Source organism: Bos grunniens, chromosome 1 (assembly GCF_055505025.1).
Source record: "Bos grunniens cultivar Pamir isolate PY7600 chromosome 1, Bosgru_T2T1.0, whole genome shotgun sequence".
In the NCBI taxonomy this organism is placed as follows: Eukaryota; Metazoa; Chordata; class Mammalia; order Artiodactyla; family Bovidae; genus Bos; species Bos grunniens.
The window spans coordinates 151,035,022-151,050,516 of record NC_141165.1 but is presented as its reverse complement, the minus strand read 5'-3'; the positions used below and the strand labels follow the sequence as shown (position 1 = coordinate 151,050,516).

The 15,495-nt window shown below is 39.5% G+C and overlaps 1 protein-coding gene across 3 annotated transcripts in view; it reads left to right on the top strand.

Annotated features, from left to right (window-relative positions):
• The window catches only part of GRIK1 (glutamate ionotropic receptor kainate type subunit 1), a 465,964-nt gene that overhangs the window by 325,930 nt on the left and 124,539 nt on the right, over positions 1-15,495 (top strand). For all 3 annotated transcript variants that reach the window (XM_086413002.1, XM_086412991.1, XM_086413013.1), the window contains exon 5: positions 12,543-12,596. In XM_086413002.1, the coding sequence (XP_086269128.1) occupies positions 12,543-12,596 (54 nt within the window). The remainder of the gene's footprint in view (positions 1-12,542; positions 12,597-15,495) is intronic.

Sequence of the window (15,495 nt, the reverse complement as noted above, 5' to 3'; positions counted from 1 at the left end):
AGGAAGCTGCAAGAATCATACATGCAAGATTCAAAATGATAAATGTGAGATTCTATCAAAAAGATCACTCCACCCTACTTTCCCCATGACTGTTAGTCACATTTTTTTGTCTTAAGGGTGATCCTGTAAGATGTAAATGTCACCATTTATTCAGCTAACACATATTGGATATTTCCAATGTGCTAAAGACTGTACTGGGGTGAAGGGGGAGAATAAAATACTTGAGACTGACACATATACACTACTGATGCTATGTATAAAATAGATAACTAACGAGAACGTACTGTATAGCTCACTCTGTAGTGACTTGAGTGCGAAAGAAATCCAAAAAAGAGGGGATGCATGTATATGTATGGCTGATTCACTTTGCTATGTAATACAGACTCACAGGCAAAAGGAGAAGAGGGCAGCAGAGGATGAGATGGTTGCATAACATCACTGACTCAATGGACAAGAACCTGAGCAAACTCTGGGGGATAGTGGGAAGCCTGGCTTGCTGCAGCTCATGGGGTCACAAAGAGTCAGACAGGACTTAGTGACTGAACAACAACAGAAACTAATACAACATTGTAAAGTAACTATACTGCAATAAAAATTAATTTTAAAAAGGAGAGGATTATATCTCTGAAAAATAATATATATTATATATTGCATATTATATGTGTATATATATATAAGGTGTACACCTGAAATCTACACAACACTGTGAGTCAACTATACTTCAATTAAAAACAAACAAACAAAAAAAAAAACAACTATGGAAAATTCCAATGTACTGGATGAGGTTGTTTAGTAGAGGACTTAGTAACTTGCTATTTGCTGTATCTGTAAAATGGGAATGTCGCAGCACATAACTCATGTTGTTTTGAGAATAGTTAAATGTGACAATACCTTAAAGGCATTAAGCAGCTCCCCACTGACACATGAAATATTCCACATGCTACGGATAATCGTCATCAGTATTATTAGAGGTAGGGTATCTAGACAAAACTACAAGAGTATACAGTGCTTCTCAATCCTAATTCTAGCCCTGTCACCTCCCCCACCACATCACAGTAGTGGTTCCCAAACCTTCCTTCAGCCTGAATGACTGTCTCGTTAGCTCATGAAGATCCCATCTGATGTCATTCAATCTCCATGCCAAACTTAACACATTACATCTTCTTCCTCATCCTTCCTCCAACCAACCTGTTTCTCCTCTGGTCCCTGTCTTGGTAACTAGAAATACCATTCAAGTACTCAAGCCAGAAACCTAGGACTCTCCTTTATTTATTATTAGTTACTGAATGCTGAAGATTCTGCCTTCTAAATATGTTCCATATTCTACCTCCTTTTCTCCATCACTTTCATCATCTTCCTCCTGTACTAGAACAATTGATCCCTTGGTCACAAGTCCCCTCCCTCTCTTTTACTCCATCCAGCCTCTTTGTAGCCTCAAAAAATGTTCATTTTAGATAAAATATCTGATCTTATCCCTCTCATGTTTGAAATTCCGGAGTACTCTCTCCCACCCCCTTATTGACTTAATCATAAAGGCCACATTGTTTAGCGTGTCATGCAAGTCCCCCACATCTTGTGTACATTACCATTATAACAAGTACACAAAAGATCAAAGCAGTCAATACTAAAGGAGATAAACCCTGATTATTCATTGGAAGGACTGATGCTGAAGCTGAAGTTCCAATACTTTGGCCGCCTGCTGCAAAGAGCTGACTCTTTGGAAAAGACCCTGATGCTGGGAAAGATAGAAGTCAGGAGGAGAAGGGGACAACAGAAGATGAAGTGATTGGATGGCATCACTAACTCAATGGACATGAATTTGAGCAAGCTCCTGGAGATGGTGAAGGATAGGGGAGGCTGGTGTGCTGCGGTTCATGGGGTCACAAAGAGTCAGACACAACTTGGCGACTGAACAACAACACAAAAATAACTATTATTGTATGTATTACACAATTTTAACAATTTCATTACTATTCTTTTTACAAACTCTCCTTTCTTGATGAAGGCTGATTACATTAAAGAGATTAAAGTTCCTGAAAGACACTAAAGGGATTTAAAATTAGGATCAAATTAATTCTAATATGTAAAGAGATGTTGTAGTAGAAGAGCCATGTAGGTCTGAATTCCTGACAGTAGGAGGAAAAGTTAGGAAGACTCCTCATAGTACCTGTGACATCACCCATGGTACAACCTTTTAGAGTGGTGTGCAGCTCTTTGAACAAAGATCAGTGGGCAGCTTATCGAGCTTTCTTGGCTTGATGGATTCATTCCTTAAGATAAAGATCCTGTTCTTGTCCTTCTACCTTTGCTCTCACCAAGGACCATATGCTTTTATTTGGGTTCTAGAAGTCCAGAAAGACTTTGTACAAATCCCTGACATCCTTCCCACATTGACCTCCTATTATAAATACAGCATAAAGAGTTCAGGATTGAAGTCATACTTGGGTTCAAATACTATAACCATGCTGTATCCTTCAAATCTGTAAACTGATGATAACTCTTCCTCCCCAGTAGCAGATAAAGAACATGTAATGGCAGTGGACATGTTGTGAAGTGAAATAGCGTGAAAGTATTGGTTGTTCAGTTGTGTCCGACTCTTTGCGACCCCTTGGACTATAGCCCTCCAGGCTCCTCTATCTGTGGAATCCTCCAGGCAAGAATACTGGAGTGGGTAAGCCGTTCCCATCTCTAGGAAATCTTCCTGATCCAGGGATCAAACCTGGGCCTCCTGCACTGCAGGCAGATTCTTTACCATCTGAATCACCAGGGAAGCCCTATCAAATAGTAGATTTGATCATTATCGTTATAGCTTTAAAATATGCTTGGTTGATATAAATGAGTGATTCTCAGCTCTGGCTATGTGTAAGCATCACCTGGAGAGTATCGGTATCATAGATATCAATGCCTAGAACATACTTTAGACCAAATAAATCATAATATTTAGTGATGGGTACAGACATTGGTGTTTTCTACAAAGTTCTTTGGAGAGTCTAGTGCCCTGAAAAACACTGATACAAATAATTATTTTCTAAGTCTGATAGCTATTAGATAAATTTACAAAATAAAGTCATCCGAAAAGCCAAAAAGGCAGAGAAACAGGACCCACATCATAACTTCTGTATGCTACAAAGATATCATGAGACCAAGAAGATCATCATTTAATGATTTCATGACTATTTCTCCCTCAAAATGTTACCCTCAGGCAAATTTGAGGTTTTATCACCACCATTAAGAAAAAACTTATTGTGAAAAGATTGCAGTGTATGCAGCATATTCTCTGTTAACTTTCCAGCTTCTAGATTCATTCAGCTCTTTTTTTAAAAAATGGAATATAATTGCTTTACAGTGTTGTTAGTTTCTTCTGTACAATGAAGTGAATCAGCTACATATTCTTTGCTATTATAACTTTTCTTCCACTCTGGTCCTCTTACACATCTGATTTCCACCAGCTTCCCCTGAATGTTGCAGAAAGTTTATCCTTTGGGTTCCTGTAATCCTCTAAAAGTTTTAAGTTAAGTTAAGTGAAGTCGCTCAGTCGTGTCTGACTCTTTGCAACCCCATGGTCTGTACACTACCAGGCTCCTCTGTCCATGAGATTTTCCAGGCAATAGTACTGGAGTGGATTGCCATTTCCTTCTCCAGGGGATCTTCCCAACCCAGGGATCGAACCTGGGTCTTCCGCATTGTAGACAGATGCTTTACTGTCTGGGCCACCAGGGAAGTCTAGAAGCTTTACTCTCTCCTGTTTGCCAGGTTGCCTATTTCATTTTGGCAGGGGGAAATCTTTTTTTTTTTTTTTTCCCCTGCTCCTGTTGTCAGCAGCACAAACCCCTTAAACTGCATAATCTTTTCTTTCTGCACATGGATGATGCCATGTGGCTCTTCTAGTAGGATTACCTTCTGAAGCTAAACTAAACCCCATGGTCTCCAATTCACTTATTAATATCTATTAGTACCAGTTTCCTTTCTTCTTCTGACCAGACCTCTGGAAAGAGAAGCCTATATAGTACCTAAGACTGCAAGACACTCCCAAATAGTACAGGTATTCCATTCACCAACACTTGGTGGAACAGCTTTGACTTTCTTTGTTTTCACTTGGAGGCAGGGGGAAAGTGGCCTGGATTTATAGATTGCACTGCACGATCTCCCAATGGAAGGGAACCCTAGAGTCTCTCTGTGGGTAGCTTGTATCTGTGTACATGTGTGTGGTTAGTATATGAATGTGAGTGGAGACGCACAGAGAAATTTAGAAAGTTTTCAACTTCAAACAAGTCATTTTTCCTTTTGATACATGCTCTTGATATCAATACACCAAAATTGTGCAGTCTCATAGGCCATAAAGATGAACAAATGAGGTGTGTTGGCTTCCTGTTGCTGTGCTAACAACAAATGATCACAAATGGAGTGGCTTAAAACAATGCAAATTTATTCTCCAACAGTTCTGGATGTCAGATGTCTAAAATCTAGGTGTTGACAGGGCTATATCCCTTCTGAAGGATTTGGGAGAAATCATTCCTTGCCTTTTCCAGTTCTGCTGCTGCTGCTGCTGCTAAGTCACTTCAGTCGCGTCTGACTCTGTGCGACCCCAGTAGACGTTGTCTTCATTCCTTGGCTTGTGGTCCCACATTACATTGCCTTGCATTCCCTCGGTTTCCACCTTCCTGTCACTTCTCTGCCTTCTGAACATCAGCTTCCATCTTATAAGAACCCTTGTGACTACACTGGGTCCATCTGAATAAGCCAGAGTTGTCATTGTTGTTTAGTTTCTAGGTCCTGTCCTTCTCTGCAACCCCATGGACTGCAAAATGCCAGGCTTCCCTGTCCTTCTCTATCTCCCAGTGTTTGCTCAAACTCATGTCCATTGAATCAGTGATGCCATCCAGCCATCTCATCCTCTGTCATCCCCTTCTCCTCCTGCCTTCAATCTTTCCCAGCATTGGGGTCTTTTCCAATGAGTTAGCTCTTCGTATTAAGTGGCCAAAGTATTGGAGCTTTAGCTGAAGGGATTGAACCCTATCTCCCGCATTTCAGGCAGATTCTTTACCATCAGAGCCACAAGAGAAGCCCTAACCCAGAGTATCTCCCATAAATTAAGATGTTTAATCACATCCTCAAAGTTCTTTTGTCATGTATAGTAACATGTTAACAGATTCTGGAAATTAGGATGTGGTCATGTTTAAAGGGCCATTATCCAGCCTACTCTTTAAGGAGACGGGTGGTTTTCTGTATATCAGGGTTTTTAGGGATCCAGGGCTATTTTTCTTACATTCCACTGTTCCCTTTGTGGATATGTCGTAGTCAGTTAGTGTTGTATGATTGTTAGTCTCTCAGTCATGTCTGACTCTTTGCAACCCCATGCACCACCAGGTTCCTCTGTCCATGGGATTTACCAGGCAAGAATACTAGAGTGGGTTGCCATTTCCTTATCCAGGCAATATTCCCTATTCAGGGATCAAACTTGGGCCTCTTTCACTGCAGGCAGATTCTTTATAATCTGAGCCACCAGGGAAGCCTTAATATGAGTATCTTTTCCTTTTTGTATCAATAAAAACTGATCTAAGGCCCTGCTTATACCTAGCTTGTTCTACTGATGACCAGTGTTAAAAATTGTGTTGTCCAAGGTGCTTTCTGCTCGGAGGATAGTATAATTGCAGCCAGAAGTACTATAGTTGGCAGGTGAGAAAGAGTTACACCCTAGAGATCAAGTCTTCTTCTCAAAATTGCTTCTCTGAGGCCTGGTATTATTCAACTGTTTCCTGAAGATTATTCCTATGCTGAAATGACTTATTTCTATCTTGGGGTAAAGCAATTATTTTAGCCACATCACATGTCACACATTTGGAAACTGTTCATTTGAAATTATTGACTAAAAACTATGTCTGATGGTATAGAATTTATCCTGATATTGAGAAGGTTATAAAAGGAACAATACAGTTCAGGTTAGTCAATATGAACTTCAAAGACACCTATCTTTCAATGAAAAGATGCAGTAATAAAAACCCTTATAAATATTACAAGAATGCCTCAAAATTGCTTAGGAGCACTTCAGGTTCCATTTTAAGGTTCTGCTACTATGGTAGCAGCATTATGCCAATTATTTGTGACATATGAATTGCTTTTAGCAATGGATGCTGAGAGTTTGTGAGTTTCTGTCTTCATATCTCTGCATTGCCTTCTGGAAAATAATTCAATTGAAATGTAACATAGGCATCTTAAGATAACAGAACACGTTATGGAAAGACTTTTACCCAGAGACTTTCTAAGTGTCTTATAGACCAACTCTCTCACCAATCACAGGAATTAGACCCCCAAACTATCTTTACCTAGACTTGAATGAGGGCTGTCAAGACAAACTAAAATATGGCCTTTGTGATGCTCAGGCTGTATGTGATAACATTTACTGATCTAAATCCAAGAGGTAATCTTTCCCAAGAACAATAGCACTAGATCAAGAAGAGTCAGTGTTATTGTGAACAAAGCCATGAGGTTCTGTTGTAAAAACTCTAGAGAGGTAGTGCCATCACAGTCATTGGAGAAGAACTATTAAGAAAAGTTATGACCAACCTAGACAGCATATTAAAAAGCAGAGACATTACTTTGCCAATAAAGGACAGCAACAGCAGTCAAAGCTAAGGATTTTCCAGTGGTCATGTATGGATGTGAGAGTTGGACTATAAAGAAAGCTGAGTGCTGAAGAATTGATGCTTTTGAACTGTGGTGTTGGAGAAGACTCTTGAGAGTCCCTTGGACTGCAAGGAGATCCAGCCAGTCCATTCTGAAGGAGATCAGTCCTGAATATTCACTGGAAGGACTGATATTGAGGCTGAAACTCCAATCCTTTGGCCACCTGATGTGAAGAACTGACTCATTGGAAAAGACCCTGATGCTGGGAAAGATTGAAGGCAGGGGAAGAAGGGGATGACAGAGGATGAGATGGCTGGATGGCACCACTGACTTGATGGGCATGGGTTTGGGTGGACTCCAGGAGTTGGTGATGGACAGGGAGGTTTGGCATGTTGCAGTCCATGGGGTCACAAAGAGTCAGACACGAGTGAGCAACTGAACTGAACTGAACTGATATTTCAAAGTGTCTTAATAACAGAGGGGTCATTAGACTTGTTCTTCCAAGAGTCAACTGGCAATGAGTTTTGTTCTGCTTCTTAATAATTCATTTTAACTACAAAAAAAACTATAATTATTTTCTAACCACTGAAACAATAGAATAGTCTTGTGGCATATCTATAGTAGCCTGATACAGAGAAAGCCTTCATTTAGGGTCAGTCACCCTTCCCCTCACTGGTTTAAAGACTGTGTTATCTAGATAGAATGGAATGCCATAAATATGCAGACTATGTAGGACTTTTAGTATTTTTCTATTGTTCTCTGTATTAGCCAGGGTTCTCCAGAGAAACAGAACCAATAGGAAATGTACTTGAAGAGATTAATTATGAGGAATTGGTTCATGTAACTATGGAGACAGAAGTGAAATGAAGTGAAAGTCACTCAGTCCTGTCTGACTCTTGTGACCCTGTTGCAGGAAAGGGGATCCCGTTCCGGTCCCCAAAACTGGGCTCTTGTCTAACACTCGGAAATGAATTGTCTGAGGAGACACATGTGCTGACAAAGCAAGAGATTTTACTGGGAAAGGGCACCCAGGTGGAGAGCAGTAGGGTAAGGGAGCCCAGGAGAACAGCTCTGCCACATGGCTTGCAGTCTCGGGTTTTATGGTGATGGGATTTGTTTCCAGGTTGTCTTTAGCCAATCATTCTGACTCAGAGCCCTTCCTGGCGGTGCAGCCTTGTTCAGCCAAGATGGATGCCAGAGAGAAGGATTCTGGGAGGCGGTCGGACATGTGCTGTCTGTCTCCTTTTGACCTTTCCTGAACTTTTCTGGTTGGTGGTGGCTTATTAGTTCTGTGTTCCTTACAGGGATCTCCTGTTGTAAAACAACTCATGAAATGGCCACTGTGGTGTCTGGCCAGGATGGGCGGTTTCAGTCAGTGTGCCTCCCCTGAACAACCCCACAGACTATAGAGTCCAGGCCCCGATACTGGAGTGGGTAGCCTTTCCTTTCTCTAGGGGATCTTCCCAGCCCAAGGATCGGACCTAGGTCTCCTTGATTGGGCCTAGGACTCCTGCACTGAAGATGGATTCTTTACCAGTTGAGCCATGGAGACAGAGAAGGCTTCACAATCCACCATCTACAAGCTAGAGACCCAGGAAAGCTGTTGGGTAATTACAGTCTGAAACTGTAGGCCTGAAAACCAGAAGAATTCAATGGTGAAAATCTCAGCCCTAGGCCTGGACAAAGCCAGTGTCCCAGCTCAGGCAGTCAGGCAGGAAGGAAAAGAGGTGAATTCCTTCTTCCTCTACCTTTTTGTTCTAATCAAGCTCTCAGGGGATTGGATGATGCCTACCGTATTGGGGAGGATCATCTGCTTTTTCAAAAGCTTATTTATCTGGAAACACCTTCAAAGATACATCCAGAAATAATGTTTAATCTGGGCACCCCTTGGCCCAATCAAATTGACACATAACTTGAACTGTCACCATCTATGAAAGCCTTTGAGTTCTTATAACTGATTCTGTATGGACATAGAGTATGATTAACTATGAACAGTATTTTGTTGGAGGCCTTTTTTGTTATTCAGCCCAGTTACATCAGATCGAAATAGATCACCTTTCTCTATGGAAAAAGAAAATTATTAACCTTCTCTCAACCATGATTATTTATGTTATATCTTTATTATACAAAGAATCAAAGCAGCCTAGAAAAATAATTTGAAACAAAGTCATAAATATTTTTTAAGAGAGGAGAGGAGTTGGCATCAAGGGGAAAATTAGGTAAGAAAACCATAAATCTGAATGACATTAGCACATAGAATATATATCCTTTTTCCTGATGAGTTGCTAGTTGAAGACCCACAATTTTGACCCTGAAGTCCCTAATTATCAAAACACACACATGACATATTGTGCAGTATTCATGAAACAGAAAATTGTATGTATTCAGGAAAAAAAAACCTTAGTTTGCCTGGCACTGATAACCATGTTAGTCACCTAACATGTTAGCCAGGGTGAGTGAGATCTCTGTCAGGATGAGGAGGGTGACATGTATCAGTCGCTTTCTCCCTTCCTTGACCCAAACCAGCACATGACCACACCCAAGCTCAAGGACTCAAGAAATATAATCCTATCATGCACCTTTCAATTTGAAAAATTGGCAGTGGCTCTAGTGAAGTCTACACTATGGGTCTTGCAAAACTGAGAAGACTAATAGGTACTCGATAAATCCCTACTATAGATATACAATGGTATTGAAAGAGCTAGATGTTTACCGTCTACCAAACTACATCAATAATATGATCTCAAGTTATTTAATAAAAATAATTCTGTTAGGAAACAACCATTATTAAAATATTGGTGGAAGTAATTAAGGGGAATGAAGCATCAATATAAATAGTATTGACAGCCATGTTTATCACTTAATTGTGTGTGTGATGTGATGTGCTTTGCACCATTAAAAATAATTTCAGTAGAGCCAAAAACAGTCCCTGGCAATACTGTCTTGATAAAGTACACACTGCCTATGTCAGCACCTCCTGGTCAACTCAGCAAAGCACAGTAACAAAGTTTAGAGTATTGTTTGTTAGGAAAAAGTCAGTTTTGCAAAGAGCCATTTAAAAATCCCCATATCATGATTACACTCTTTATTTAAAAAACTGACATTTATCTTGATGTGGCATTTTCATAATCCCTTAACGACTTTTAGTTGAAATACCAATGTTGACACAGAAAGAAGATCGTTATACGAATGCTATAAAATGCAATGTATACAACTGTTAGACAACAGAGCAGCCAGTCTTCATCAGTCTACAAATCATTATAAGCACAATTGTTTAAAAAACATCACCTTTGGTGAAACTGACTTGTTGTTAAGTCACTAAGTCATGTCTAACTCTGCAACCCCATGGACTACAGCATACCAGGTTTCCCTATCCTTCTTTATCTCCTGGAGTTTACTTAAATTTGTATCTACTGAGTCAGTGATGCTATATAACCATTTAATCCTCTGCCGCCCTCTTCTACTTTTGCTTTCAATCATTCCCAGCATCAGGGTCTTTTCCAATGAGTTGATATTAGTTTTATTTCAGTCTGAAAGTTTCTCATTCACTCGTGTACTAGAGAGTCCACAAAGCTGACAGCTCAGTGATCCATGACTATACTTGCTTCTTAATTTTCATTCTAGGAAGCACTGACCTAGGCTCTAGGTAGGAAAGTCAAGAATGGGGATTTTTGTGGAATATCAAATAAAAAAGTGTATGTGGAAGATGCAAGGTCAGCACCAACAAAAGCAGGTTCATTAGCTGTTTATTCACTGCATCTGCATAACTCTTTTCTAACATTAAATAAGAGACATTTTAGATGAGTATTTACCTCCAGGAATTACAAATAATAATAATTGGTTGAATGTTTGTTTTAAGAAAAAAATCTGTGCTCTCAATTGGTGATCAAATGCCTCCATAATAAAATTTAAAAAGAAAAATCCACCCATATAAAAGGCTTAAAATTCAGGTGACTTGGTGTTTTTTTTTCAGTTTCAGAAATAATATTTTAAACCTCAGTGTCCAGGTCTGTATCCTGACATAAAACTTATCAGTTCCCTTTCAAGAGATAATCTCAGCTGCAATTACACTAACGACCAAAATGAAAAATTGAATTCTGAGTGACCCCAGCAGGTTAGCTCTTTATTCTCCACTGATATAAGGGATCAGCTAACAAGACCTCACCATGCATGCCTTTAAATGTTATTGATGGCCCTAAAGCAATTCTACCCTTTTAAAAATCCTTTTGTGCACCTGGTCTTGTTATCACCATAGGAGTGACTTGCATACTGTGGGCTTATGATTCATAGGGAGAGTTTCCTGTCATTTGTCTTACCTTCATGACATTACAATTTCACTAAATATTCCTCTTGTTTCTGTGTTAGCAGTGAAAGCACAGGAAATGTCAGATCTGTGCTTCTGTATGTTATGTATGCACTGTCTCCAAATGTTCCCTCCCCTTTGGTGTAAAATCATTCTAGGCTACATATCTTAGGCATCTTCCAAAACCTCTGATAGCTTGTGTTGCTTTTCTGAAGACCTTTTCAATCCACCTCTTCATAAACTGAAGTTATGAAAGCCCTTGTTCCATAATGCAAATGGACAAGTTTTCCACAAAACAGTGATTCCCAACCATTGCTGTGAAATACAGAAATTCCACTCTCAGAAATTCTAATTCAAGAGGTCTCTGGGATGGAGTCTAAGAATATCTGATTTTAAAACTTCCAGAGGGGATTCTCATTTGAATCCAGCATTTATGAGTTATGGGGATAACTGTCTTGAAAGTTTGATTTCTGAGTCTTCTCCATTCATTTCTATGCAGATACCAAAAAGACAGCACCCAGGCCTTTAGTGACCGGCCCCAAGGAAGGTGATGCTGTTGTCATTTAGTCACTAAGTCCTTTTGGACTCTTTTGTGATCCCATGGACGGTAGCCTGCCAGGCTCCTCTGTCCATGGGATTTCCCAGGCAAAAATACTAGAGTGGGTTGCCATTTCCTTCTCCAGGGGATCTTCCCAACTCAGGGATCAAACCCTTGTCTCCTAGGTTGGCAGACAGATTCTCTACCTCTGATCCACCAGGGAAACCTAAGAAAGTGATACTCTTGATTTAAAAGATCAATGACAATCTTACCTCCAAAGCACGTGGAGCTGTTTCTTCTCAATGGACACCATTTCCAGGAATCCAAGCAAAAGACCACAGTTTAAGAAATTACCTCTATTTAGAACCTTGGTCATTTCTGTTTACCTCTTTTTTGCTCCTCCCCACCAAATAAAAACTGTACACACAGAATGTTGGAACTGTCAGGATCCCAATTAGATAACAGAATCAGACTTAAGAGGCAGTGAGAAGAAGTACAAAAATAGTTCCGTCTTTCTATTTATAAACAACCCTCTTTTCCCCTACTTGTTCTGTGGGATGAGATGGGAAAGGATAGAGAGGAGGGGTTCAGAGTGCATATGTATAGATCTTCATTTAAATATATCTACATATCAGTATTGCCAATCCAACATTTAATGAGTTTTACTCTGAGGCACTATGATAAGTACTAAAGCTAAGGAGATCAATAAAATATATATCTCAGCATGGGATTACTCAGAAACCCAAGCAGTAGAAAAGGCAAGACTCTGTGCCATTCTGGACAACTCCAGATATAAAATATGTTGAGCATGAACTATGTTTAAATTTGATCAGCCGACCAATTTCTCCCATGAAGGTCAAGCACAACGTGATGAAAGCACATAGGATGGAGATCAGTGGCCTGGGTCCTAGCTCCACATTACTCATTGATTTGTCTCAGGTTTCTATCTACTGAGTCTCTGAATTTCCAAAGCTCCTTCCTATTCTATGTCGCCAGGCTACTGCAGTCAACCTACTAATCATCTATTTCTTCTTATAATTCTGTTTCTGATTGTTTTCCCTTATTTCTCTTTGGCAGATCCTGTTCATGGGCATGATGACTGAATACTATCATTACTTTTTCACAACCCTGGTAAGCATATCTGGTGGAAATGTATTTCACACTATCAAAAAATCTTTGGTTATTTTAAAGTCAGCCCTGGTGGCAAAGGCAGGATATTGTCACGGAGGTTTGTTTTATTTTCCTAAGAATCCTCTAAATCTAGAAATGCTAAACATCAAGTGTCTTCTTTCCTTCCTTCCTTCCCTTCTTTCTTCCCTTCTTCCCTCCCTCCCTTCATTCTTAACTAGCATCAATGCATGTGCATCCAGAAAGGAATTAAAATAAAGCTTCCATTAAATAGAAACTGCCAAAGTACAAACTATTAATAAAGAAGAATCATCTGTATTTGCTACATATATTAGTGGACACACTAAAGTGTATCTTGGCATGCTATCTGATGTGATTTCTCCACCTGTGTCCAGTGGACAGCTGGTTTAGCCAGGGGTCACATGTCAGGTATTTGGAAGACTATCAAGATAAGGAATTTGGTAGAGGCTTTCCACATTGAACATTTTTCATCATAAGAAAAACCATGGCTGTAAGCCTGAGACAGTCAAAAGAAGCTATACAACCTTAACTTTTGAGAGATTATCAGGTCTAGGAAGAATGATTTAAGCATTTAACACATCAAAATGATGTGTTAGCTGTCAGCCGCACACACAATACACCACTCCCAACACACACTCCATTCTCTTACATGAGAAGACACGTGATCAACCTCCATTTCTAACCTGTAAAAGTGTGTCAGCTTTAAATCTACCCAGATTTGCAAGATTCAATAAGAGTATCGTTTTCCCAAAGAAATCTGGCAAAGTAGGCTAGTGCATCAGGGAAATCAAAGCCTTTGGAACAAGGACCAGACAGGTCTCGTGTACCTACTTCTGGAGGCAGTAAACTCCAGTCCTCAACTGAGTATCTCTGAGAGCAGGAAGGGCTGCAGAGGATATCACAAGACAAATGCTATGGGGCAGGTGTTAAAATTATCACTGCTCCTGAGCTGGGAGTCAGAGAGTAGGATGCAGGGCAGAAGTTCCTGAACTTAAGTTTCCGTGGTCTTCACTCCCTCGTTGACATCCTGATGGGATCCTCTGTCAGAAGAGTCAAGGGAGACCCTGAGAACCAGAAAGTGTCTTACTCTGCTCACGAATATTGCCCATCTCCATCACCATGAACACATACGTCTTACCCAAGGCGAGATGGCCGTCTGCCTCTGAACTTTCCATCCTTCCCAGGTGTATATGCCTTTAAGAGTTGGTTTTGTTGAAATTTGAGAAAAATATAAACAATGAAACCTAAGAAGGCTAGTCTTCAATGGAAGGACAGACCAGTTGCCTTCACACTATTGCCTCATCCTCCACTAACAAGGGGATGTTGACAATTGGCCCTCGAACTCTCCATATTCTATCTTGCACAGAAACAGTTTGGAGACCAAATGAATTTCGCACGTATTTAGCGCATTCACATTAGTGTATTGTATTTCTGTACTGTTGAATTAATAAGGGAATCAATATGCATCCTGAAAGTTTCTCTCTGATCCCCTGTAACTTGAGTTAACTTTCCTTGTATTCATGGAGTGTGCTAAAGGAATCATTCTGCCTTGGATCTTATTCTTTAAATTTGCTTCTTTAAGCAATTTCCTTTGGTTTTATCTGCATTCTGCCATGCTTTGCTTTTGTTGTCTTACCGGTTTTGTTCATGAGTATTAATGAAACTTAAAGACAAAAGAAAATTAGTTACTTAGTGCAGGGGAAATAAACATAACAATTTAAAAGGCAGTGCATTTTTTCTCACATGAGCCAGGAGTTCAGAACAGCATTCTTAAGATTCCACAGTCTAATGTAAAGTTATCTTGGAAGTAGTGATACAGAAGAGTTATTCAAAAGAATAAATGTGTATGCATCTTCTGCACACATAAGTCATGAAATGTTCCTGAGGTTTTCCTCTTTAGTAACGACTATCATCGCAGATAATGTGGTCTTGTACTTTCAATAAAGCAGTTACACTGGTAGAAAATTTTTATGGAATTTTTTTTTCTTTTATTAACCATTAAATACTATTTTGAAATTTTGGCTCATTCCAAAATGTGAGATATTTTAATGACCTGCTTTAGAGTCTAACCTTTGTTTATAGGAAAAAAGTTGAAATGATCACTTAAGTCTATTTTAAATGCAAACCAACAAAACTTTTGGTTTAAATTCAGCCCTCATATATAATGGAAAATACTAGGATGGGTTCAAGTTTTTTCCTCTGAAACATTATCTAAAAGAACAAGTCCTACTGTTAAGATATTATATCCCCCATGGTGGATTCATGTTGATGTATGGCAAAACCAATACAATACTGTAAACTAATTAGCCTCCAATTAAAATAAATAAATTTTTTAAAAAAGATATTCATATCCATACAACCACAGGCTCTAGTTTATTCTCTGAAAAGAACCGTTTGTTTCTTATTCTAAGCTTGTGTCTAGTGAGCAATTTTCATGCTCTCATTATATGAGACATGGGTTAGTTTCAATGAGCAGAAAATTATTTTGTTTTTTTTTTGCTGAGAGTGATCTTCCTGTCAAATGTGTATGTAATATCCAAACTTCACCTCCTTTGCAGCGTGGGGCAGAAAGTTATGAGGGAGACAGGTGGTACTGCCACCAAGTGGATCATTCTCAGGTCAGTCACATCACCACTCAGAACCTTGGTTTCCTCATCTAGAAAATAAAAGCAGTGTACCGAATGGACACAAAGGCCCCTTCAACTCCCCAAAGGACTATATCCTTAGGAACAAAATGCTCTAGCTTCTCAGACTGGCATATCCTGTGTCCGAGGGCATGCTAATTATTGGCAGCTTAATTCCTGTTCTCGGTTTGTACAAACTCTAACAGTATCGCAAAAACAAATAGATAAAAATGAGAATTATTACTGCCTTAGAATTT